This window comes from Nicotiana tabacum, chromosome 22 (assembly GCF_000715075.1).
Source record: "Nicotiana tabacum cultivar K326 chromosome 22, ASM71507v2, whole genome shotgun sequence".
NCBI lineage: Eukaryota > Viridiplantae > Streptophyta > Magnoliopsida > Solanales > Solanaceae > Nicotiana > Nicotiana tabacum.
The window spans coordinates 70,462,779-70,490,523 of NC_134101.1; the positions used below are offsets into that span (position 1 = coordinate 70,462,779).

The following is a 27,745-nucleotide window of genomic DNA, read 5'->3' on the forward strand; positions in this document are numbered from 1 at the left end:
GGCTCTAGAACAAAAATATTCTTAGTTTTTGCAGTAAGTTTTTCTTATCGTAACATCAAACGAAATGGGTAAATTGACCAACTATATTTAATCTATAGCTTTTAGGAGAAGTGGTTGTAAGAAAATAAATTTTGAAATAGGCTGTTAGCTGATGCTTTTGCTAGTGCTTTCAAAATATGTACAATAATAGATTAGATTGGGTAAAATTAAAAAATATGAGCTAATTTTTATTATAATATGAAGTCACGTGTATTTTCTTGTAATTCTTACATTATTTTCATGCGAAAATGTATCTAAAACATCATTTGAAGAAAAGTCATTTGCAAGTAAACAGATTTTTGAAGTCTAACCAAACATGCCTTTATTATAAGTTGGATAGCGGTGAGATAAATTATTCCATGGAATAAAAATGAGCCAGACATAACAGATTAACGATTTATACTCGAATTCGATACCTACATATAAATTAGTATATCCTGTTTCTCAAAAAATTAAAAAAAAAAATCAAGACATACAAGGCGTGGCGACCAAACCCGGTTGGAGCATGTGAACCGGACAGAAGGAGAGATATAGGGGGAGAAAGAACAATTCCGCGCCAAGGAGGAGCAAAAATAAGAGAAAATTACCTAAAACCAGAAGCTGAACCCTAAAATTGATGGCTGAAAAATTGGCCCCCGAAAAACGTCACAGCTTCGTCCACAACGGTATTTTTAACTCCTTCTCCTTTTCCTCATCTACTACTTGTGTTTTTGTGCATATGGAAATGTTAACATCGATTGTGAAATTGACAATTGAATTTCAGGCCAGAAGGTGTTCGAGTGGGACCAAACGCTTGAAGAATTGAACATTTACATAACTCTTCCTGAAAATGTTCCTAAGAAGTTATTTTACTGCAAGGTTGAATCCAAGCATTTGGAAGTTGGGATCAAAGGCAACCCTCCTTATCTTAATGTCAGTTATTTAATTTCGTACTTCTTTAAACTTAATATTCTATCACCGATGGTGTTAACTTTGTTTAATATTTTTTTTGTCTGCAGCACGATCTTCTGAACCCAGTTAAGACCGATTGTTCCTTCTGGACTCTAGGTAATTAATTTTTTTCCTTCATAGAGATAATATTTCTTTAATTCCGGTAACGAATTTCTATTGGAACGGGCTTAAATGGAGTGGAATGGATATAGAGGATTTATATAGCTGCCCATACGAGTTTGAGATTGTGGAATAGTTGTTGCTGCTTCCGATGATTTTCTCGTGGTACAGTGGAATTGGGTCTCTCTTTTAGAAAGCACCGTGAATCAACTCATGTAGTTTCGAGCATTTAAAATACTAGTGAGCAAATGTCTCTGAAATTCTTAGGAAAGTTGAAGGGTGGTGAAGTTTATTTGTTCAGAACATGGAGTCTAGTCAGGTCAGCGTAATTAATGGATATAAGAGTTAACTGTTGTGCAAAGTTGAAGTTGGGTATATTTGTGCAAAGTTTTACTCAATTGATGAAACTTATGAGGTCTAGATATGCTTAGTTTGGACTGATCGTTGATAATTGCTTAGTTAATATGCGGATAAAGTCGTATCTAACAGAGATGGTAAATTGCAGAGGATGATACAATGCATGTAACTTTGCAGAAGAGGGATATAGGTCAGACATGGTCTTCTCCCATAATGGGTGAAGGGCAATTGGATCCTTTAGCCAGTGATCTTGAACAGAAGAGGCTCATGCTCCAAAGGTTCCAAGAAGAGGTGATATGATTAAGCTCTACTAAAATCTATGTTGCAGTCCTTGCCTTTTCCTATCTTCTAGGAGTGCCCCGTTGATTGTTTTTATTGAAGTGTTCCCCGCAATTGCTACTTCCAAGCTGTTGGTTCGTGTTGATTCATTGAACTGCAAATTATTACTTGCTTGTTTGCTGTTCCTTCATTGGTTGATTTGTTGACTTGCCCCTTCTTGGTGGACTAGTCATACTCATGAATTCCTTGACCCTTTCAAATTATTGTTATTTCATTAGTTGATTGTGTCGTCATTGACATTCTTCTTGGACTTGAGATATCTGATGCTTTTCCCTGAAGTGGCTTCGTTGTAGGTTGGGTTCATAACTTCATTCGGTTCATCTTCTGTTGTAAGATTGCTATAGTATATAGGAGCTTTAAAATTCCTGAAAGCAATGAAATTTAATACTAACAGGGAAGAGTTTCTTACATAGCAGTATTTAATATTTTCATGATGTATATATCAGGATATTACTGAACTTTAAAGGGAAAAAAAAGAAGAGGAAAGTGCAGAAATTAGACAAGGGTAATTTATAGCTTGCGGAAATTGATCCTGCTAAGCTCGGAGATAATCTGATGTATAGTTGCAGGCCATTTTCTGGAAAACTCTCTTCTTGTCATTAACTGCCTTAACGAAGACTGCTTCAATTGTCAATAATTTTGTATGCATGTCTGTCACTTTCTGCAGCAGTTCTTATTTCGCTTAATTCCTTTCTTCAACGCTCTGTGGCTCATTTATCCTTTTTGCATAAATGCGGCTTATATAGAAAGAAGCAGATAACAGTGCTGTAAACTTTGGTTCCAAATTAAAAGTACGATTATATTATTGTTCCCTCTTTACCTTTACTTAAAATAAGCATAGTATTAGTGTTCCCTCTTTAGAACAGCAACACTTTTGGAGCATCGGAGAAGCTGTGTCCAAGCTCCAAGGTTTCAAAGTTTTTTACAGAAATTTAGACAAGCTGCCTTGAAAAACACTAATATCTTCCGTGTTTTGCTAAAGATGTGATATTTGAACTCTCTGCTAGGGTGGGTCTTCTGGAAGTAGAGGTTAATGGACAAGACACATGGATCAAGATAGAATTATATGAGTGTAACTTTGTAAATGAGTCCGTATTGAGACTTGTGATAGTTTAATGTAGCCAAATCAATTAGATAATTAAAAGGTTGGAAGAGCTCTACTATTGAATGTCTGTCACACAAGAGTCAGTAGTTAGTTGGGCTGCTAGGTTTTTAAAGCTTCAATGAGTGTAAGCAGCCCTTAGATGATAATATGACTGAAATCAAGATGGTGTGCTTCTTTATGTACTGAGTTAAGTTAAAGGCAGGACTCACTAAGCATTTGAGTTCATGAATCCTGACGTGAGTGTTAAGCAGATCTAGATACTAGCTCAATGATTGCAGGCGATTGACTAATTGTTTCAGTCACTGCTGATATTTTTCTTAGGAGTTATCTCCTAGTCATTAACAGTCAAACGACGGGGTATGACAGAAATTTTGAACTTTGGAAGGCTTTTAGGAGTTCCCACCCAATGAGATTTTTTAAATGCATGAATACACTCATGAAGCTTCTGAAAGATCATCACCGGGGTGAACCTTGTTTTACCTGTAGTTGAAACTTCATACCGTAGTCCTTAATCCAGATTCAATTGGCTTCACTTCAGGGACTTGGAAGTTTTGAATTGCAAAACTGGATTGCTTTCGTAAACTGCTTGATTAGGATTTAGCTTTAATCAAACATTAAGATTTAATAATTGGATTTTAGTTGTATACTTGTGGCTGAAATTTAGGAATTTGACATTTCTTTTTAAAAAAAAAGAGGTTTCTTTTCATTTTTTTTGTTTAACCATTTTGTTGTTTGCGCCCATATGCAGTTTTAGGTGGAGCTATTTTTGTCTTTTCGGGAAAATGAATGTTTATCGCGACATCATTATCATTTTTTGGGTGTTTGGATTATATGTAGATAATTGATGAGTCAGACTCATGATTAAATATTGGAAATTGCTTAGGGTTTACTTCTTATCATTCTCTCTAACAGTGTGGTTTTGTTTCCTTTAATTATTTAAGACGTGTTTTCTTGTGCGCATACGCTTGTATGAAAAGCTATGTTGCTCGGACTCTTCAAAAATGTTGTTGGGTGTGTGTCGGATCCTCCAAATTTAGTGCATTTTTGAAGGATTCGACATGGGTGCGGCAACACTTTTGGAGAGTCCGAGCAACATAGATGAAAAGAATTAATGTATATATCCATGTACATATATTGCTTCAAACCTCTTGAGCAGTGCATCTACTAATGCTTTTTTGGGGGTCAATTTCTGTAGTATTTTTTTTTTTTCTGTAGTATTATTGATTGGATCACAATAGGTATGTCCATATTAACTTCCTCAGTTACTAAATGTATTTGTATTTCGTCAAAGCGGATGCTTGTGATACTTCCAGACCTATTGCTTGAACTCTGGAACAGGGTACCTACACGTATCTGTCTTGAGCTGTTATGCATCTTCTACATATTGTTTACAAATTGGGCGCAGAAAGGATTTTAAAATATTTTGACTAGTTTCTAATGGTAACAAAGGGTTTTTTCTCTGCAGAATCCAGGTTTTGACTTCTCACAGGCACAATTCTCCGGTAATTGTCCTGATCCAAGGACCTTCATGGGGGGAATCCGCTCAACTTGATATTTACTATCTTCAAAGTTTCTTTATAACTATGGACCTTCCTAATATGCATTGTCATGGCAAGAAGCAAGGTGATAAGCTGTCCACTGGAATTCCTAATTGTATTTTGAAGCATCAGTTCTTGGTAACCATCTTGTTTACTTGATAACATTGATTGGTCACTTCTGTGTTGAATGAATATAATTGCATATGAACATCTCTAGACTACGATATTGTCTTTCTTTTAGTGGTGATTGTCGTGATCTCTAATTTTTTTTTTTGCATATTTCAAGACGTAAGTTCCGGATGATTAAGAAATCAATGAGCTCCTAGCAGCCTATGAAATAGGCTGAAGCTTTAGTACCAGCAAGACCTGTACAGTACTGTCTATAGTCCCTTTTTTTCATCTGATTCGACTTAGTCTACCCTTCAAAAAGACTGAAAGAATAAAGTTTAAATGCATTATTCTTTACATATTCGATTTCGGTAGAATAATAGTAGTTGACAATATGTGAAGAATATAAGGATATTGTATCAAACTCAAAGTAACATAACAACATTATTGTCAATATAGTAGGGGCCTGCACTTAGTGTATGCACTGAAGTACTAAATTCTTAATGTGTCATTTTTAAAAGATGTCAATCATATTAACAAGAAAAGAATATTGTATACGGGTGATATCGAGCTCATGGTGCATCCTAGCCTCCGACAAAATAAGTCAGGCTCGAGACATGGCAACAAGGGACCGAAATCGAGCTAAAGTTCCATCGGGCCAGAACTCGGGGGCATGACGCCTGCCTTCGAGAATATCGAGGTCATGGTCCCGGAATCGGTCCTAGCCTCGAACGACTTCGAAGAACATTGTCAGACAATGCAGCATAGCCAACATAATGCCGAAATATCCGTGACTGGCCGAATATTACGGCGGGGATCTCGACACGTATCGATAAGGAACCGACAATCAATTAATCAGAGGATTTTTTACCTTTTATAGAGTTGTACCTAAAATAAGACTCCCCTACTATATAAAGGGGGTTTGATAATTCATAAAACACATTGTAACACGCACTCAAAAGCAATACATTATTTTTTTTTTCCGTCTTTAAGCTCTTGTTCTTTTTTTATCCATACCGGTCTTGGTGAGCTCGGTTCGAGAGCGGCTATTTCACTAAGGTTGAAACTTTCCAACTCGTATGATTTGAATTTATTTCGTCTTCGTTTATTCAATAATAACTTAATTTATTGCTTTGTATCAAGTTGATCCGCGTATCCTCAAAACCACTTATAAATTTAATTGTTATCAGATTTTGAGGGTAAACAAATATATTTAAAAATAAATGAAACAAGAGGCAAACTTACGTGTGTCTGGTGTCTAGATCAAGTTATGTTATTTTTCTTTGTTAAAAGATAAGTTAAGGTGAAAATGTGCATCAATATATGATTTTGCGACAGTAATGTGCAATAGTGTTTCTTTATTGTAACAGATTTTATAAAGTACTGTATTTACAAACAAAACCATTTCCTTTTTTCGTGACTAGCAGTTGGGTTTAGGAACTCAAAGCAGTGCAGTAACACGTACTTTAACCACATCAATTATGCTATCATCGGTCAAAAGTTAAAAGATCATCAAATAAAAATGTTAAAATAGTAAAAAATGAAAGTTAATAAATCGACTGTTTCCACAGCCGTCAAAATATTTAAATGGAATTTTAGTAGCTAAGTTGCGTGGCTATCTGAACTTTTATCTTGTAATCCTATTTCCCATTTTCCCTAGCCCCAATTAAAAAAAAAAGAAAAGAAGAGAAAAATCGACTTTAAATTTGGCATACAAAGTTTATGAGCGATTAGGCAAAGTAGGATCATAGGAGACGGGTTGAAAACTTGAAATAGATGATTTGGTCAAATATGACGGTGGTCCCCAAGTCGAAGATAATTTACTAATGAGATAATTAAGATGGCGCAGAATTAACACCTTTCCAATAAGGTCCGCACTTCGATGCGTTAATGTCCATCCTTCCCCCTAAAAGCATAGATTCCATCTCACAACTTTGCTTAATTTGCAATCTATTTTGCAATTTGCATGTAATGTAAAACTCTTCTGCAATCTCTTCTTTTTTCTGTCGTCCTCGCCCTTTTATTAATTGGCAAAGAAACACATGTAAAGCATACAGAATTGCTTATGCACGTAGTTTGTTTTTAGAGAAGCTGCTGCAGCAACATTTGTCTTTTCCGCGTATCCTTCCCATCTTCGAAAATTGCTTTTGTCTTCATTTCTTCAACACCCTTTTCTCTTTTTCCTCCTGGCCTTTTCACATGTTCTCGATTGACGCGCAGAAACAGCTACGGTTACAAAAAGAAAAATGTTGCTGTAAATCTTAACCCTGCTGAGCAAAAATCATGCAAAAACTTTCTCTATTAGATTTAGTTCAAATCCTACCAATACATAGATATTCCAAATTTATCAGAGCTTAAACGAGTGCGGCGAGAAGATTTTCGTTTAAATTGAGATTAATTATGGTGAAGGAAACGATAGATTCATCAATACCCACCACCCGCCGGTGCCTAATTGTGGGGAATTACTGCCACGACGTTCTGATTAAAGACGACGTAGTAATAGCGGAGTCCCTCGGCGGCGCAGCTTCGTTCGTCTCCGCTGTCCTCGACAGCTTGTCCATTTCCTCCGACTACATTTCCAAAGTGGGCACCGATTTCGTGTACACCGTAAACCACCGGCCGATTACGTCAGCTTCTTCCAAAACCACCGTTTTTCACGCCTATTTCTCAACGGAAACCAAACGCCAAGATCGGATCCTAAAACGGGTCAGTGCATGCGATCCGGTAACTCCCTCGGATCTTCCAAACTCAAATTTCGATTTTGGTTTGGCCGTAGGTGTTGGTGGGGAGATTCTGCCCGAAACCCTAGAACGAATGATTGATTTATGTAAAGTTGTGTTTGTAGATATTCAAGCTCTGATTCGGGTATTTGACCCGGTTGATGGAACAGTAAATCTTGTACATTTGGATCAAACCGGGTTTGGGCCTTTATTGAAAAAAATCGGGTTTTTGAAGGCCTCTGCGGAGGAGGCACAGTATGTGGATGTTGAGGAAGCAAGGAAATGGTGTTGTGTGGTGGTGACTAATGGGAAAGAGGGGTGTACAGTGTATACTAAAGATGAAGAATTGCCCGTTGCGCCTTTTTCAGCTTTTCAAGTTGATCCAACAGGAGCTGGGGATAGTTTTCTTGGAGGTTTAGTTGCAGGGCTTGTCCATGGATTGAATGTACCGGATGCTGCATTGCTGGGGAACTTTTTCGGATCACTGACTGTAGGGCAAATTGGGCTTCCCATGTTCGATTCGCGGTTGGTACAGGTTGTTTAGATACTGCTGCTGATTATGCATGTCATTTGTTGTTTGACATTGTTTATTTGCTGAACTATTGGTTTTGTACTGCTTAAATGCTTTTATGAGCTTGTTGATAATTGAAATTGGCACCTTCTTACTGTAGATCAATGGAATTAGTTGAACTATGTTTAATTCAAATTAGAATATTAAATGCATGCATAGTTTTGTTTCCTAACTAAATTTGAGTTGTAAGTAATAGGTATCAAAACCAATATGATAGTAGGAAGAAAATACTTATGAAGAGATGAGCTTTGTTTTATAGAAAGGACGCCTAAAGATTTGGCGAAAAACACACAGATTACTCAAGCGATGACATAACTGCATAGACAAATGAAAGTTCAGACTTATAATTGTCACTAAATTTGCAAACAGTTTGTTACGGAATATCATGCTCTAAGTTCATAGTTGTTTGTGTTGAAGATGTTGCCTAATTAGTTTGTAGTCTGAGTGAGGAAGAATGAGAATGGTTTATAACTGGACTGTCATATTGTGGTTAATCTAGTTTTCTCCCGGTGCCTGAATATACAATGTGAAATTTGAAAATAGTTGAAGGGATGATTTTAATTAGAATGACGTTTAACACGAAAGTCTGCTGTTGTATGACGGCTATGTAGCACTGACAGCAAAACTACATCGGCTACCATCCATTTGGATATACCTTTCAATTCTCTGATTTTGTCTTTACTTATGGAAAAATGAGGAAGAGCCAAAATGCACATAAGACATCTCTTTTGGGATGAAATCAATTTTCTTCTGCATGTGTCAATAGAATGTTGCGATTTGTTGTTGATGCTTTTTCCATCTTATACTTTTCTTCATTACACTATTAAGATATTTGGAATTACATTTAGTTTTTGCTTTTTCTTTAAACAAGAAAAGAAAGTTTCAATTATTTGGTGATATCTATTTCCTTCGCCTTCCATTGCTTTTTAGAAAAGTTTAAGATATTTCTATTCTTTGATAGTATGCTTAATGCATCTCCAGTATAATATCTCTGGTTAGATAGTGAGATAAAACCTTACATGTGAAGGATCGCCTTATCCCCTTGGTCATGATTTTACCAAGATATATATCTTTGATGTGGACAAGAGTTGATGGAAATTTGAACTTTTCTTTACATTAAGGTTGATACAGATAGAGTGGGGAAGAGAATGCAGTATTTGAGGTGGGTATTAGCAGAATCCTTATGTGCTTAGTCATTCTATAGATCCCAATTCCTTAGACATCTTGTTGCACTCCCCTTATAGTTCCTTAGTTCATAGAAACTGCAGAAAGCTAGTAAGTCGATTTGGAAATGAACTTCTGAAGTGAATTTTTTGCAGTCTCCAATCACAAATAATAGAAGAGGGATCATGACCATCCGTTATGTGAATAGCAGTCTATCAGTGAACTAAATATGTATGCTGCAGTATACTAGTGATTAGGTATCTTGTTAGTTTATCTAGTTTCCACTTATAATATAGAAATGTGGAGGTATTTTTCTTGTTCCCATCAGACGTAGATACTTTTTTCTGTATTGAGCTATTGTAGTAGGAATTTTGTCTATGGAACCTAGTAACCAACAATCGCTGCTTTAATGTTGTCATTGGATTTACCGCAGATGAATAGAAGCATCAGGTTATTTAAAGTCCCTATCAACAATCATATCTTAGACAAGTTTTGATATGACAGTTCTTTCTAGAGTAAGGAATGAGTGACAGGCACCGGGATGGCTTTCTTATTGAACCTTCTCTTCTTGGCCTGCTTCCTCATCCTATATCTTTTTCCTCTCTTAGGGTGATAGAGATATGCTTTTCACTCTTTTGGGCTATATCGAATTAGAGCGCCATTAGTCGTGAATTGTGTATGTTGAAGAGAACTAGAACATAATGCACATTATCATGTTTTATCTCCATTTTTGAGTCGGCTGATGTGCCTACGACAATATTACCTGTTCTTTGCTATGATTGGTTTTTGCTCATGTAGTCTTAATTTTCGCCCAGAGAGTGAAAGATGAAGTGCTAAAAAGGAGGTTGCAGTGTTCTGGGTCCCATGAGAAACAGGAAGATGGACCAAAGAGGCTGAAGCCATCAGATCATGAAGAATTCCAAGCAGCTCTAAATGCAGCCAAAATGGTACCAGCACATTCTATCAAAGAATGTAAGTGGGACTTGCATAGTTCTCCCGGAGCATTGGAACAGCCGATTCACAACGGTCAGCGGATATTACTACTTAATCCTGTTTGTGAAGAACCGATTAGTTCAGTTGATAGTGAACCTTGAATGAAGAGTGTGGGGTTGTTCCACACACTTTGAATATTTTGTTAGATTTGTTAGTTCTGAATAAAGAGAGGTCAAGCATGATGTTCTCTCTACTGGGCGTTGGTTTTGCGTTTTTGTAATAGCAGAATTAGCTTACCAAAATCAGGGGCAGATTGTTTTTAACTTTTTTACAAGATAGATGAAATGTGAAGCTCGGTAAAAGGCAGAAATCTAAATAAAGAAGCTATAATTCTCAAGGAAAAGCGCAAAATAAATGATGAAAATATTTAGAATGTGCAAAGAATTTTTACACAATCGATTCAATTTAATTGCATATAACTCGTTATTTGTCTATTTTTTCAAGTTATAACATTCTCGCAATGAACTACGTATACAAATAGAACTTGTTACCTTTCTATCTTGTTTATCTATATCTATCTATCTATACTATATTAAAAGCATGAAGACCCTTAGTGAATATTGTTCGCCTTTTTTATTCCCGACAAAATAGTAATTTAATTATCTTTCTAATATTTAGAAATAGTTATTTAATTCATTCCCTACAATTTAGGACTTCAAAATCAATTAAAGATTGTGTACCAAATCTCTCCTTATTTTAGCTATGTAACATAACATATATGTAAAAAAAAATAATAGCTTCGGGAAAACACATTATTTTGTACGCTTCATTAAAATGTAAAAATCTTTGGACGGAGACTTCAAAATCAATTAAAGATTGTGTACCAAATCCTTTCTTATTTGAGCTAAGTAATATAACATATATGTAAAAAAAAATAATAGCTTCGAAAAAACACATTACTTTGTACGCTTCATTAACATGTAAAAATCTTTGGATGGAACTGTAGACAATAAATTGCGTCGAGAAAATAAAATCAAGACCGAAAAATATTACAACAATCGTAGTATTTTATTTCAAATATTTGAGTGTTACAATCTTTATGGTTCCTCTGATTCTACTTTTCCAATATAAATTCAAGGGCCTTTGAGCTTGATCTTGATTTGTTCTTCGTTCTTGAGCTTGAATTTGATTTGTTCTTCGTTCTTGAGTTTGAACTTGATTGCTTGAACTTGGACTTGATTGCTTGAAGCTTGAAACTTGTGGAGGAATTTGCAGCGTTTGATCCACGAGTTCTTTCTTGCTTATTGTTATAACTTCTGGTGTCTTTTCTGGGTTATGAAGACCCCTATTTATAGTTGTGAGAGGGAAGAGTTATGATATGAACAAACTCTTTCCGACCAATCAAATTGAAGTGTAACAAGGCCGCGTTTGATTGGCCAGAACATGTCACTTGCACACGTGGCGTGGTTTTATTGGTCTTTTAATGTGACTTGGCATGCCTTGTCATGTTGACACATGTTATTATCCCATTGGCTCTTCCGTTTGATTTGGCGTGCCACGTCATTTGACACGTGGCACCAAACTGGGCCTCTAGGAAGATGATATCTTGGGCTTAATGAAGTGGGCTCATCACTTTAACCCAATTAAATGGGCTAGCCCAATGGATTAAGACTTATTTATTTAATCCATATATGTTGGACTTATATAACTAATCTAATTATATAGCCCAATAAATTTATTTGAACTAATATATCTTGAATTTAAAATATAGTCCAAATTATTTTACGGATTTAATTTCAATAAAATTTATATGCCTACGAGAACACTTTCAATTCCTAAAGTCATATTAGAAAACGTATGAGCACTTTGGAATCCTTTTAGCTATAGGAGTTTTTTTTTAACATTAACCAATTATATTTCTATAAATATTTTAGGCAAAAGTTTCGTTAAGTATTCATATATATTTTAGGTTATAATCCATTACTTTCGGGAGAAATTCAAAAATAGCCAGATTTACAAGTGATCATTGAAAATAGCCACAGTTTCAAAAGTAATCGAAATTTAGTCATTTTTCATGTAAAGATAAATCTGAACGAAAACACTTTCAAAATTCGGAAATTATTCCAGCATAATATACTGGAATTCTAGTATAATATACTGGACTTCCAACATAATATACTGGAGTTCCAGTATAATATACCGGTCCAGCATAATATGCTGGAAGTTCATACACACGTACTCCAATCTCCAGTATATTATGCTGGAACTTTCTGTGTGTTGGAGTTCCAACATAATATGCTGGAAGTTCATACACAGGTGCACCAATCTCCAGTATATTATGCTGGAACTTTCCATGTTGCAATAAAATAGTGACTATTTTTCAATGGCTAATTTGAAAATTGGCTAGCCCGTGCTATTTTTACATTACTTTCAATCCTTTTACTTAGGAGTTTTTTAATATATGTTTGGCTAAAAGAAAGGGAGGACGAGGGTATGAATCGAAAAAACATTACAAATTATTTTATATATATATATATATATATATATATATATATATATATATATATATATATATATATATAATTTATTTTTATCCATATGTTACGACCAGAAAATAGTAAATGTCGTTCGCCTTCTACCCTTAAAAATAACTTTTACAATGGACAAATTTATAACTTCGATTAGTTTTCTAATGTTTAGGATTTTGAAATTAATTAAAATTCTACATATTAAATCTTTTCTTATTAAAATAGGTAGGAAGTACTAATATTTAGGAATTTAAAATCAATAAATATTTTACCTTATGTAAATTGTACTAATTGACAATACATCCTTTGTGCAATACGTATAAAATCAAGATGAGAACGATGGCGACTTCAATTAATTTCTAATTAAAAAATAAAAAATGGAGACATAAAATCATATTAATTCATGTTCAATTAAGCACTCTAACGTCTAATTAAAATTATTTCAATGCAGAATAATTAAATATGTAGTTTAAGTACTCTTATTTAATCATATAAAGTAATTAATTCATGTTCAATTAAGCACCCAAAATAATTGTTTCATATCATATTTAATTATAAAAAATTATTAGAGCCTAAATTTATCTATCTATCTATCTATATCTATATTATTATAAAAGCACGAATGTTAACCGCTAAATCTTGAACGACAAAAATATTTTCGAAATATTGATTGACTTTTATGCCCCTAAAATCTAAATTTTGTTTTTCAAAAAGATAAGGTATTGGATAGAATAGTAATATTAACCTCATCAACTATGTCGAATTCTGATTCAACTAAAATTCTGCCTCCCTAAATTTTGGTCAACTGGCCATGAATTTGAAATCGTTTCCAATTCAAATTGACAATTGTTTTCATTTCAATTAACCCAAAAACTTAGAATTGTCCTTTTTCTTTTATAAATCAAAGTTTCATCTTGATTACACAAGGAAAAAAATAAAAATGTTGTAATAAAAAATTATAAACGTCGTTGGTATTTTATTTTGAGAAGATAAATAAAGAAATTAAGTTATAGAAGCCATAAAAAGCTACGGAAAGCATATATAATAGTCACCAAATGCGTTTTATAATTACTCGGCTACTAAATAGTCAATTCTTTTAATATTATTATTATATAATTCTTTCCGAAGGTTGAGCAAACTTGGTTTTGTAATCCCTACCTTCGTCTCTATCTTATACGGTGTTTGACAACGAAAATCGGACTACAAGCTAATACATACTTTTAGTATTTTATTAACTTGAATACATATTTTATTTATAAATGGATGTCATAAAGTTAAAGATATATAGTCATGCATCAAGCTAAGTTAATAAATTTTTAATTACATCTCCTTGATAAGTAATTGGGTAAAAATTATATCGAAAAGTCAACTTTATTTTGAATTTTTATAAATAACCAAATATGCAAATTCTAACTAATATTTATACTTAATGTACTCCATGAAAAGGTAAAAGTTGCAAATTGTTATAGCATCGTCAGGAACTATGTTTCAATTGTTGGATATCGTCTTAACCTGCAAAGGTAATATAATTAGTTAAGTACTTTAGATAGTATTTGTTCTTATAGCATAATAACAAATAGATCATCTTGGTTAAGACGAACATCCAATCGTTGGAATTCAAGTTTTATGTTAATGTAATAATATTGATATTCAAAGAAATTCTTTCCTCTTGTATATAAAATACTTTAATAACTTTAATTTATTGCTATATCATAAAAATAATTGACTGAAGATTTACGTGCAACGCACGTATATAGAGACTAGTTATTATAAAAGCACGAATGTTACAACGCTAAATGTTGAACGACAAAAATATTTTCAAAATATTACTTGACTTTTATATCCTTAAAAGTTAAAATATGTCTTCAAAAAGTTAATTTCAGATAGGATAAACTTGTAAAACTAGACCATATAAGAATTTGCATAAACTCCTAATTGCTAGGCCTAAAGTGAATTGCATAACTTCCAACTCCATTGGAGTTTAATTTTTTGAGTATGCCCAACTGTTTTGGAGTGCCAATTCCAGATTGAAGAATATTTATACTTTACATTCTCAGTATTTTGATTTTAATTAATTAGATTTTTATGCCCTTTAAAACTAAATTATTCTTTCAAAAAATAGACACTAATATTCAAGAATTCAATATTCATTAGGAATCAAAACGTTGCAACCAAATTAATCACGTAAGTTTACTCACACAAGGAGTTCTTATGATTAAAAGAGCCTTTACCGAATTCTAATGCAAAAAGAGTTTACTCACATAAATTTTCTTTTGTTTGATTAATATATTTAACGTACAATATTTATTTTGACATATTATTGTCTTTGTATATTTTATTATATAACATTTTTGTCTGGTGAAGTTCTCCAACTATTCTCATTGACAGTAGCTTTAAAATGTCTACTCTTTTCTTTTATTCAGTAATATTTGGATATGCTTTTAATAAATCTTGAGCATATGTAAAATTTTGGCAAAAGGCCATCTCTGTAACAACTAAATTTTCTTCTTTAAAGGTATCAGATAATTACGAGTAACAAATTTGAGATAGATGCTTATTATATGAGATAGATATAGCTGATTGATAAAATATGCTTGACGCCAATACAAGGTAAAGGATTATGGAGTGAGCTAAACATGTAGGTGATGAATATGGTATTCGCAAATGAATACTGATTTGTTACTTTAAGTTGTTAACTAGACCTTTTCTCAGAAACAATTAATCTACTTCGGCAAAAGCATATATATATTTTGTCAGCATTAGTATCTTTCTGAAATAGTTTTTTCTTTATTGTTATAAATGGCTTGGGTTTTTAAATATTTTTAGGACCCATTTATTAGTTATACTAAATATTATGAAATTCAATAATGTTAAATATTATATGTATTATTGAACACAGACCAAAAATGTATCATACATATTCAATAATAAGTAGTTTTAGTATAATCACGCAATGCATTTTCTAATATCCGAAACAAGATATTTCGTGCAACGCACGAACATAGAGACTAGTACTATATTAAAAGCACGAAGCCCCTATCGAAATATCGTTCGTCTTTTTTACTCTTTAAAATTTAATTTCACACCAGACAAAGTAGTCATTTAATTATTTTTCTAATATTTAGGACTTCAAAATCAACTAAAATTTTATTTAAGAAGATCCTAATATTTACGTCTTCAAATTCAATTAAAATTTACCTTATTATTATTTTTTCTTTATTTGACCAATTTTTATAAATATTCTTTTGGAATTTAGTACGTGGCCATTAAAGTTTTTTTAATTCTTAGCTTCTAAGGTATATAATAGTATTTCTTTCTCCAAATTGCCAATAATTGATTACCTAAATATATGGAACATCCATCAGCAATGTATGTTCGCTTTTTCCTGTTAAATTTTTAAGAGTCTGATTTAATCTTAACTTTAAATTTATAGAAGTCTGAACTAAAATGGTGTTAATTTAGAAATAAATTAAGCTACAACCATACTATGTGAATTTTCAACTATAGTTAATTTTTTAAACCTAAGTTAAACTAATGTATTTGGAACTCTTGAAATAACTATAAATTTGTCATCCCCCCCCCCCCGATAATTTTGAAAAATTGACCTCAACATTGTGAACTCTTGAAATTTCAAAGTTGTTATTAGTAGAGTGCATTCTGAGTGAGTTAGAATAGTATTGACTTTTATTTGGTATTGGATGAACGTGCAAAGAAGAAAATTTAGACTTAAATCAATAAGAATTTGTAACAACCCGACCGGTCGTTTTGAGTATTATAATCCTGTTCCCCCATTTACTGCTCAATTTATGCTTTACAGTTGTTTTAAGACTTAGTGTCACGACCCAAAATCTCAACCTGTCGTGATGGCGCCTATCTCGATACTAGGCAAGCCGATAATCTCAATAAACTACAATTTCTCTTAAGTTTGAAAATATAATTTAAATACAATATAAAATCCCACAAATACTGATACGAACACTCCCCAAAACCTGGTGTCACTGAGTACATGAGCATCTTATATGGGTACAAGTCAAAAGAAAATAGTCTATAATAGTCTAAGACTAAATACAGTAAACAAGGAGATAGGGAAGGAGAGACAAGGTCTGCGAAACACGGCAGCTACCTTTGAATCTCCGAAAACTCAACTGTGAGAGAAAATCAACACCCGCTATGTCCAAAAGCACCTGAATTTGCACACGAAATACAAGGTATAGTATGAGTACAACTAACTCAGCAAGTAACAATAATAAATAAGGAATTGAAGATAGTGACGAGCTATACAGTTATAGTTCATTTTCAGTAATTTCAACAGAGAATAGACATGCTTTCAAATCCAGCAGTTTAAGTCAAATCAATTTATACAGTTTAAGTTCATGTAATCCGGATATAAAATCTCTTAAAGAAATTTACAACAATGACAAATAGCAACTAAGTGCAACAACAAATAAAAAGCAAGTACAATCTCTCAGGGCAGCAATCACTCCACTCGTCATAACAACTCAACCACTCGGCTCTCAGCCCTCAGCACTTGCACTCAATAGGTACCCGCGCTCACTGGAGGATGTACAGACTCCGACGGGGCTCCTATAGCCCAAGCGCCATAATCTGCACGGACAACTCACGTGCTGTACGGATAACTCATGTGCTATAATATCCTGCACGGATAACTCACGTACTATAATATCCTTACCTCTCCGACAGGCCCTCGATCTTACTCAGTTCTCAATCTCTCTAGTCTCTCGGGCTCTCAGAAATCACAAAGATCAGCCCAAAAAAAGATAACATAGTGTATCAACAAATATCCAGAAAGACTGAGGTATAATACGCAAGAAAAATCATGACTGAGTACAAGACAATAATTAGCAAATAATTCAACAATTACGCGACCTCTGCGGGTCCTAACAGTACTATAACATAGCCTAAGCATGATTTCTAACATGATTTACAGTCAAATTTCTTCAATACATAGAGAGCATATAAATAACGATAAAGTATTCAACTATACAGTTTTTACGGGACGGACCAAGTCACAATCTCCTCGGTGCATGCCCACACGCCCGTCACCTAGCATGTGCGCCACCTCCAAAATAATCACATGACACAAAATTTCGGGATTTCATACCCTCAAGACCAGATTTAAAACTGTTACTTACCTCAAGCTGTGAAATTCTTATTCTGCAATGTTCTTTCCTGTGAATTGGCCTCCAAACGCCTCGAATCTAGCCATAAATAATTCATTTCAGTCAATAAAATTCATTGGAATTAATTCCATAAGAAAATGCTAATTTTTCATAAAAATCCGAAATTTAGCTCAAAATTCGCCCGTGGGGCCCACGTATTGGAACTCGACAAAAGTTATAAAATCCGGAAGCCCATTCAACCACGAGTCTAACCATACCAATTTTATCAAAATCCGGCCCCAACTCGACCCTCAAATCTTCAATTTAAACCAAGAGGGTTTTCAAACTTTTCCAACTTTTAAATGATAAAAACAACCATGGATTCGAGTAATTTAACCAATATTGAGTTAAGGACACTTACCCCGTTGTTTTCCTTGAAAAACTCCTGAAAATTGCCTCTTCCTGAGCTCCAATCCGTTAAAAACTGAAAATGGAACGAAGTCCCATTTTCAGAACTTAAACTCTCTGCCCAGACATTTGCTCTACGCGATCGCGAACATTCCCACGCGATCGCGAAGAACAATTTTCCATCGCCCAGATTTAACTCTACGCGATCGCGGACTTTCCCACGCGATCGCGATGCACAACATCACAGACCTACATGATCGCGGACCTAACCACGCGATCGCGAAGCACAAATGCGTGATTTCCATTTCTGCCCCATTTCCTCTATGCGAACGCGACCTTCTTCACGCGTTCGCGAATAACAAACTCACATAGCTACGCGATCGCATCCCGCTTTACGCGATCGCAGATATCCCCATGCGATCGCGTCGAACAAAAACCTCCACTGACCAACTAAGCCTACGCGATCGCAGACACATTCACGCGATCGCGTAGAAGGAAAATAACATCAGATATCAGAAAATTCCAGCAACTGTTCAAGTCCAAATTTTTGATCCGTTAACCCTCCAAAACTCACCCGAGTCCCTCGGGACCTCAACCAAATATACTAACAAGTCCTAAAACATCATACGAACTTAGTCGAACTCTCAAATTACCTCAAACAACGCTAAAATCATGAATTGCACCCCAATTCAAGCCTAATGAACTTTGAAATTTCTAATTTCTACAAATGACTCCGGAACCTATCAAATCATGTCCGATTGACCTCAAATTTTGCACGCAAGTCATAAATGACATAACAGAGGTATTTCAATTTTCAGAATCGGATTTTGATCCCGATATCAAAAAGTCAACCCCACGGTCAAACTTCCCAAATATTAAACTTTCGGCATTTCAAGCCTAATTCCACCACGAACCTCCAAATAATTTTACGGACACGCTCCTAAGTCCAAAATCACCATACGGAGTTGTTGGAATTATTAAAATTTAAATCTGAGATTTTTTATACATAGGTCCACATCCGGTCAACTTTTCTAACTTAAATTTTTAATTATGAGACTAAGTGTCTTATTTCATTCCGAATTCTTTCCTGACCCGAACCAACTAATTCGGTAAGTCATAAAATAACTATAAAGTATAAATTGAGCAGTAAATGGGGAAACGGGGTTATAATACTTAAAACAACCGCCCGGGTCGTTATATTCTCCCCTTCTTAAACAAACGTTCGTCCTCTAACGAGTTTAGAACAATACCTGGAGTCTCAAATAAGTGTGGATATTTGCTCTGCATCTCTTGCTCAATCTCCCAAGTAGCTTCTCCGACTGGCTGACCTCTCCACTGTACCTTCACTGATGCTATGTTCTTTGACCTCAGCTTTTGAACCTACCGGTCTAAAATAGCCACCGGCTCCACATCATAAGTCAAATTAACGTCCAGCTGCACTGTACTGAAATCCAGAATATGAGACGATCCCCGACATACTTTCGGAGCATGGATACATGGAACACTGGATGAACACCTGATAGACTAGGTGACAAAGCAAGTTCATAAGCCAACTCTCCAATTTTCTTAAGTATCTCAAAAGGCCCAATATACCGATGGCTCAACTTGCCTTTCTTCCCGATCCTCAACACACCCTTCATGGGTGAAATCTTGAGCAGAACCTTCTCCCCAACCATGTAAGTAACATCACGGACCTTCTTGTCGGCATAACTCTTCTGTCTAGACTGCGTTGTGCGAAGCCGTTCCTGAATCACTTTGACCTTCTCTAAAGCATCCTGAACCAAGTCAGTACCCAATATTCGAACCTCACCCGGCTCAAACCAACCCACTGGAGACCGACACCGTCTCCCATATAAAGCTTTATACGGAGCCATCTGAATGCTTGACTGGTAGCTATTATTGTAAGGAAACTCCGCGAGTGGTAGGAATTGATCCCAAGAACCCCCAAAATCAATGACACAAGCGCGTAGCATATCCTCCAGTATCTGAATAGTGCGCTCGAACTGTCCGTCCATCTGAGGGTGAAATGTTGTACTCAACTGAACCTGTGTGCCCAATTCTTGCTGCACTGCTCTCCAAAACTGTGATGTAAACTGCGTGCCCCGATCTGAAATGATGGACACTGGCACACCGTGTAGGCAAACAATCTCGCGAATATAAATCCCAGCCGACTGCTCCAAAGAATAATTAGTACCAACTGGAACAAAATGCGCAGATTTGGTCAACCGATCTGCTATCACCCAAACAAAATCAAACTTTCTCAAAGTCCATGGGAGCCCAACTACGAAGTCCATGGTAATACGCTCCCACTTCCACTCTGGAATTTCAAGTCTCTGAAACTATCCTCATGGCCTCTGATGTTCATACTTTACCTGTTGATAATTTAGACAACGAGCTACAAACCCAACTATATCTTTCTTCATTCGCCTCCACCAATAGTGTTGCCTCAAATCCTGATACATCTTCGCGACGCCCGGATGAATACAGTACCGCGAACTGTGAGATTCCCGGAGAATCAGCTCACACAAATCATCTACATTAGGCACACATAGCCTGTCCTGCATCTGTAATACACCGTCATCTCCAATAGTGACTTCCTTGGCATTACTGTGCTGAACTGTGTCCTTAAGGACAAGTAGATGTGGATTATCATACTGGCGCTCTCTGATGCGATCATATAAAGAAGACCGAGAAATCACACAGGCCAAAGCTCGATTCGGCTCGGAAATATCCAATCTAACAAACTGGTTGGCCAAGGCCTGAACATTCAAGGCTAAAGGCCTCTCTACTACCTGTAAGTATGCTAAGCTGCCCAAACTCTCCACCTTACGACTCAAGGCATCGGCTACCACATTGGCCTTTCCGGGATGATAGAGAATGGTAATGTCATAATCCATAAGAAACTCTAACCACCCCCACTGCCGCAAATTAAGATCCATCTATTTAAACAAATATTGTAGATCTGATTGTCGGTATATACCTCACACTGGACACCGTACAAGTAATGCCGCCAAATTTTTAAGGCATGAACAATAGCTGCTAACTCAAGATCGTGGACTGGATAATTCTTCTCATGTGCCTTTAACTGTCTGGACGCATAGGCAATCACCCTACTGTCTTGCATCAGCACTGCGCCGAGACCAATATGCGATGCGTCACAATACACAATATAAGACTCTGAACTTGTAGGCAACACCAAGACTAGACCTGTAGGCAACACCAAGACTAGAGCTGTAGTCAAAGCTGTTTTGAGCTTCTGAAAGCTCTCTTCACACTCATCCGACCACCTGAACGGAGCACCTTTCTGGGTCAATTTAGTCATAGGCGATGCAATGGACGAGAATCCCTCCACAAAATGATGATAATAACCGGCCAAGCCGAGAAAACTCTGAATCTCAATAACTGAAGATGGTCTGGGCCAACTCTGGACTGCCTCTATTTTTTCGGATCCACCTTAATTCCTTCACTGGACACTATATGTCCCAAGAATGCCACCGAATTAAGCCAGAACTAGAGAATTTGGCATAAAGTCTCTCCTCTCTCAGCCTCTGTAATACAATACCCAAGTGTTGTGCATGCTCCTCCTAGCTACGTGAGTACACCAGAATATCATCAATAAATACTACGACAAATAAATCAAGATATGGCTGGAACACATTATTCATCAAATGCATAAATGCTGCTAGGGCATTAGTTAGCCCAAAAGACATCACAAGAAATTTATAGTGGCCATAACGAGTTCTGAATGCCGTCTTTAGAATATTCGAATCCCGAATTTTCAACTGGTGATACCCAGATCTCAAATCAATTTTGGAGAACACTCTCGCTCCTTGAAGCTGGTCAAATAAGTCATCAATACGTGGCAAAGGATATTTATTCTTGATTGTCACTTTGTTCAACTTCCTATAATCAATGCACATCCGCATAGTACCATCTTTCTTTTTCACAAATAGAACCGGTGCACCCCAAAGTAATACACTAGGCCTAATAAACCCCTTTTCAAGGAGTTCCTGAAGTTACTCTTTCAATTCTTTTAACTCAGCTGGTGCCATACGATACAGAAGAATAGAAATGGGCTGAGTGCCCTGCACCAAGTCAATACCGAAATCAATATCCATGTCGGGTGGCATACCCGACAGGTCTACAGGAAATACATCTGAAAAGTCTCGCACGACTGGTACTAAATTAATAATAGGAGTATCAATATCAACATCTCTCACAAAGGCCAAATATGACAGTCATACCTTTCCAACCATACGTTGGGCCTTCAAATAAGAAATTACCCTACTAGGAACAAAATCTAGAGAACCTCTCCATTCAACCTTTGGCAACCCCGGCATCGTCAACATCAGGATTTTTGCGTGACAGTCCAGAATATCATGACATGGAGACAACCAATCCATACCCAGGATTACATCGAAATCAACCATACCAAGTAATAAAAGATCAACTCTAGTCTCCTGTTCCCCAATACTTACCACACACGACTGATACACACGGTCCATAGTAATAATATCGCCCACCGATGTAGATACACAAACAGGTGAAACTAAGGACTCATAGGGCATATCCAGATAATGAGCAAAATACGATGATACATATAAATAAGTGGAACCAGGGTCAAATAATATAGAAGCCTCCCCGTGGCACACTGAAACAATACTATGATCACCGCATCTGAGGCAACAACATCTGGCCTTGCAAGAAAAGCATAGAATCTGGCCTGACCGGCCTCTCCCTCTTAGGCGACCCCTAGGTGCCTGACCCCCACCCCGAGCTGGCTGGGCGGGTGGTGTAACTGCTGGCGCTGGTGCCGTTGGTCGAGAACTCTACTGCCGAGCCCCACTCAACAACCTAGGACAATCTATCTTGAAATGACCTAATTCTCCACACTCGAAACAACCCCTCCTCTGACGAAACTGTTGTTCCTGATAACCCGAAGAATTACCTGTAGAAGCCTGAGCGGACGAGGCATGATGAGAACTTTGCGCTGGTAGTGCACTAAATGAAGACTGGCCTGAGTGAGCACTATAAGAACCGTGGCTAGCTGATGCACCATGTTGAGCTGGACGACCCGTCTGGGCGTGTCTGTAAGAACGACCCCTACCGCGGTAAAACTGACCCCCTGAAGGAACACTGCTGAAATCACCTGAACCACGAGGCCTCTTAGCCTCCCTATCAACCCGTTCCTGGCTGCAAACTATCTCAATCTGACGAGCAATGTCAACAACCTCATCGAAAGTAGCACGAGACACTCTCTCTCTCTAGTCATGAGTAATCGCAGCTGAAAAGTGAGGCCATCTATGAACCTCCTGATCCTTTCCCTGTCTGTGGGAATCAACCAGATAGCATGACGGGCCAATTCTGAAAATCTCATCTCATACTGTGTCACAGACATATCACCCTGATGAAGCTGCTCAAACTGCCTGCGTAGCTTCTCTTTGCGAGACTGAGGCACGAACTTCTCCAGGAATAGACTGGAGAACTGCTGCCAGGTAAGGGTGCTGCACCGACCGACCTACACCTCTCGTAAGCCTCCCACCATTTGAAGGCAGCCCTAGAAAACTGAAAAGTAGTGAATGAGACCCCACTGGTCTCTAGAATACCCGTTGTCCGAAGCATCCGTTAACACTTATCCAGAAAACCCTGAGCATCCTCTGACTCCGCACCGCTAAAAGATGGAGGTCGAAGCCTCTCAAATCTCTCAAGTCTCCTCTGCTCATCATCTGCCATAACAAGAACTACCGGGGCCTGAACAGCTACAGTCGGCTGGGCTGGTAGTGCCCCCGGTATCTGAAGTCCCTATTCTACCTGGTCTGGAGTACGGGCAACAGGGGTATGAGTACCTCCCCCATCCTGAGAAGTGGCAGGTACGGCCTGAGCCGAAACCACCTGAGCCAGACCAGTGCAAGCTGCCAATATCTGGGCCAAAGTCTCCTGAAGCCCTGGAATCTCAATGGGCACAACTGGTTCCTGAGCTGATCCTGTCTGCTCAGCTATATCTGGAATCTGCTCCTGAGATGGAGCAACTGGTGGTACTACAAGTGCTGGTCCAACTGTGGTACGAGCTACACCTCGACCTCTACCTCGACCCCGGCCTCTACCACGGCCCCGGCCTCTCGCGGCCCTAACTGGTGGCACTGGTGGCTGACCGTCCGATCCGGTAGTATGTGTCCTCACTATCTGTGAGAGAATAGAGTAATAGAAATTTAGTTTCCGGAATCAACAAATTCGCACGACAGAATACAAGAAAGTAAAAATTTCCTAAGGGTTCTGCAGCCTCTTGAAGATAAGTACAGACGTCTCTGTACCAATCCACAAGACTCTACTAAACCTGCTCATGAGTCGTGAGACTTATGTATACCAACTTGTCACGACCCAAAATCCCAACATGTCGTGATGGCGCCTATCTCGATACTAGGCAAGCCGATAATCTCAATAAACCACAATTTCTCTTAAGTTTAAAAATATAATATTTAAATACAATACAAAATCCCACAAATACTGATACGAACACTCCCCAAAAATCCGGTGTCACTGAGTACTTGAGCATCTAATATGGATACAAGTCAAAAGAAAATGGTCTATAATAGTCTAAGACCAAATACAGTAAACAAGGAGATATGGAAGGAGAGACAAGGTCTGCGAAACACGGCATCTACCTCTGAATCTCTAGAAAATCAATTGTGTGAGAAACTCAACACCCGTTATATTCAGAAGCACCTGGATTTGCACACGAAGTACAGGGTATAGTATGAGTACAACCAACTCAGCAAGTAACAATAATAAATATGGAATTGAAGATAGTGACGAGCTACACAGTTATAGTTCATTTTCAGTAATTCCAACAGAGAATAGACATGCTTTCAAATCCAGCAGTTTAAGTCAAATCAATTTATACAGTTAAAGTTCATATAATCCGGATATAAAAACTATTAGAGAATTTCACAACAATGACAAATAGCAACTAAGTGCAATAATAAATGAAAAGCAAGTACAGCCTCTCAGGGCAACAATCACTCCACTCATCACAACAACTCAACCACTCGGCTCTCGGCACTCATACTCAATGGGCACCCGCGCTCACTGGGGGTGTACAGACTCCGAAGGGGCTCCTACAGCCCAAGCGCCATAATCTGCACGGACAACTCACGTGCTGCACAGAAACCTCACGTGCTATAATATCCTGTACGGACAACTCACGTGCCATAATATCCTTATCTCACCGATAGGCCCTCGAACTTACTCAGTCCTCAACCTCTCTAGTCTCTCAGGCTCTTAAAAATCACAAATATCAGCCCAAACAAAGATAACCTAGTGTATCAACAAAAAACCAGAAAGACTGAGGTATAATACGCAAGAAAAATCATGACCGAGTACAAGACAACAATTAGCAAATAATTCAACAAGTACGCGACCTCTGTGGGTCCCAACAGTACCATAACATAGCCTAAGCATGATTTCTAACATGATTTACAGTCAAATTTCTTCAACACATAGAGAGTATATATCTAACAATAAAGTATTCAACTATACAATTTTCACGGGACGGACCAAGTCACAATCCCCTCGGTGCACGCCCACACGCCTGTCACCTAGCATGTGCGTCACCTCCAAAATAATCACATAACACAAAATTCCAGGGTTTCATACCCTGAGGATCAGATTTAAAACTGTTACTTACCTCAAGCCGTGAAATTCTTATTCTGCAATGTCCTTTCCTCGTGAATTGGCCTCCAAACGCCTCGAATCTAGCCATAAATAATTCGTTTCAGTCAATAAAATTCAGTGGAATTAATTCCATAAGAAAATGCTAATTTCCCATAAAAATTCAAAATTTAGCTCAAAAATCGCCCGTGGGGCCCACGTCTCAGAACTCGACAAAAGTTACAAAATCTGGAAGCCCATTCAACCACGAGTCTAACCATACCAATTTTATCAAAATCCGGCCCCAACTCGATCCTCAAATCTTCAATTTAAACCAAGAGAGTTTTCAAACTTTTCCAACTTAATTCACCAATTAAATGATAAAAACAATCATGGATTCGGGTAATTTAACCAATATTGAGTTAAGGACACTTATCCCGTTGTTTTCCTTAAAAAACTCCCGAAAATCGCCTCTTTCCGAGCTCCAATCCGTCAAAAACTGAAAATGGGACGAAGTCCCCTTTTCAGAACTTAAACTCTCTGCCCAGGCATTTGCTTTACGCGATCGCGAACATTCCCACGCGATCGCGAAGAATAATTTTCCATCGCCTAGATTTAAATCTACGCGATCGCGAACTTTCCCATGCGATCACGATGCACAACATCACAATGCGAACATTCCCACGTGATTTCCATTTCTGCCCCATTTCCTCTACACGAACGCGACCTTCTTTACGCGTTCGCGAATAACAAACTCACATAGCTACGCGATCGCGTCCCGCTTCACGCGATCGCGAGGAACAAAATATCAGTGCCTCAAATTAACCCTGCGCGATCGCAGATATCCCCACGCAATTTTGTAGAACAAAAACATCCACTAACCAAATAAGCCTATGCGATCGCAGACACATTCACGCGATCGCATAGAAGGAAAACAACATTAGATATCAGAAAATTCCAGCAGTTGTTCAAGTCCTAATTTTTGATCCATTAACCTTCCAAAACTCACCCGAGCCCCTCGGGACTTCAACCAAATATACCAACAAGTCCTAAAGCATAATACGAACTTAGTCGAACCCTCAAATCGCCTCAAACAACGCTAAAACCATGAATTACATCCCAATTCAAGCCTAATGAACTTTGAAATTTTTAATGTCTACAAATGACTCCGGAACCTATCAAATCACGTCCGATTGACCTCAAATTTTGCACACAAGTCATAAATGACATAATGGAGGTATTTTAATTTTTAGAATCGGATTCTGACCCCGATATCAAAAAGTCAATCCACCGATCAAACTTTCCAAAAATTAAACTTTCGGCATTTCAAGCCTAATTCCACTACGGACCTCCAAATAATTTTTCAGACACGCTCCTAAGTCCAAAATCAGCATACGGAGCTGTTGTAATTATCAGAATTCAAATCCATGGTCTTTTACATATAGGTCCATATCCGGTCAACTTTTCTAACTTAAATTTTTAATTATGAGGCTAAGTGCCTCATTTCATTCCGAATTCCTTTCTGACCCGAACCAACTAACCCGGTAAGTCATAAAATAACTATAAAGAATAAATTGAGTAGTAAATGGGAAAACGAGGTTATAATACTCAAAACGACCGGCCATGTCGTTATTCCGAGTTAGTTGGTTCGGGTCCGGAAGGATTTCAGAGTGAAATGAGATACTTAGTCTCTTAATTGAAAACTTAAGTTGGAAAAGTTGACCGGATATTGACTTATATGTAAACGACCTCGAAATTTAATTCTGATGATTCCAATATCTCCGTATTGTGAAATTGGACTTAGGAGCGTGTCTGAAAAATTATTTGGGGGTCCGTAGTGGAATTATGCTTGAAATGGCAAAGGTCGAATTTTTAGGAAGTTGACCGAGGGTTGACTTTTTGATATCGGGGTCGGAATCCGATTCTGAAAATTTGAATACCTTTGTTATGTCATTTATGACTTGTATGCAAAATTTGAGGTCAGTCAATCAGACGTGATTTGATAGGTTTCGGCATTGTTTGTAGAAATTTAAAATTTTAAATTTAATTAGGCTTGAATTGGGGTATGATTTGTGTTTTTGATGTTATTTGATGTGATGTGAGGCTTCGACTAAGTTC

At 37.1% G+C, this 27,745-nt stretch overlaps 2 protein-coding genes across 2 annotated transcripts; both read left to right on the plus strand.

Moving 5' to 3' along the window:
• The first annotated feature begins 439 nt into the window (after positions 1-439).
• Positions 440-4,650, plus strand: LOC107796635 (uncharacterized). Its single transcript, XM_016619427.2, has 5 exons — positions 440-704; positions 803-951; positions 1,038-1,086; positions 1,595-1,737; positions 4,356-4,650. Exons 1-5 carry the CDS (start codon positions 656-658, stop codon positions 4,440-4,442), a joined length of 477 nt encoding a protein of 158 aa, XP_016474913.2. The 5' UTR covers positions 440-655; the 3' UTR covers positions 4,443-4,650.
• A 1,809-nt stretch (positions 4,651-6,459) lies between these two features.
• LOC107796636 (inositol 3-kinase-like) lies at positions 6,460-10,226 on the plus strand. Its single transcript, XM_016619428.2, has 2 exons — positions 6,460-7,791; positions 9,807-10,226. Exons 1-2 carry the CDS (start codon positions 6,937-6,939, stop codon positions 10,083-10,085), a joined length of 1,134 nt encoding a protein of 377 aa, XP_016474914.2. The 5' UTR covers positions 6,460-6,936; the 3' UTR covers positions 10,086-10,226.
• Positions 10,227-27,745: the final 17,519 nt, after the last annotated feature.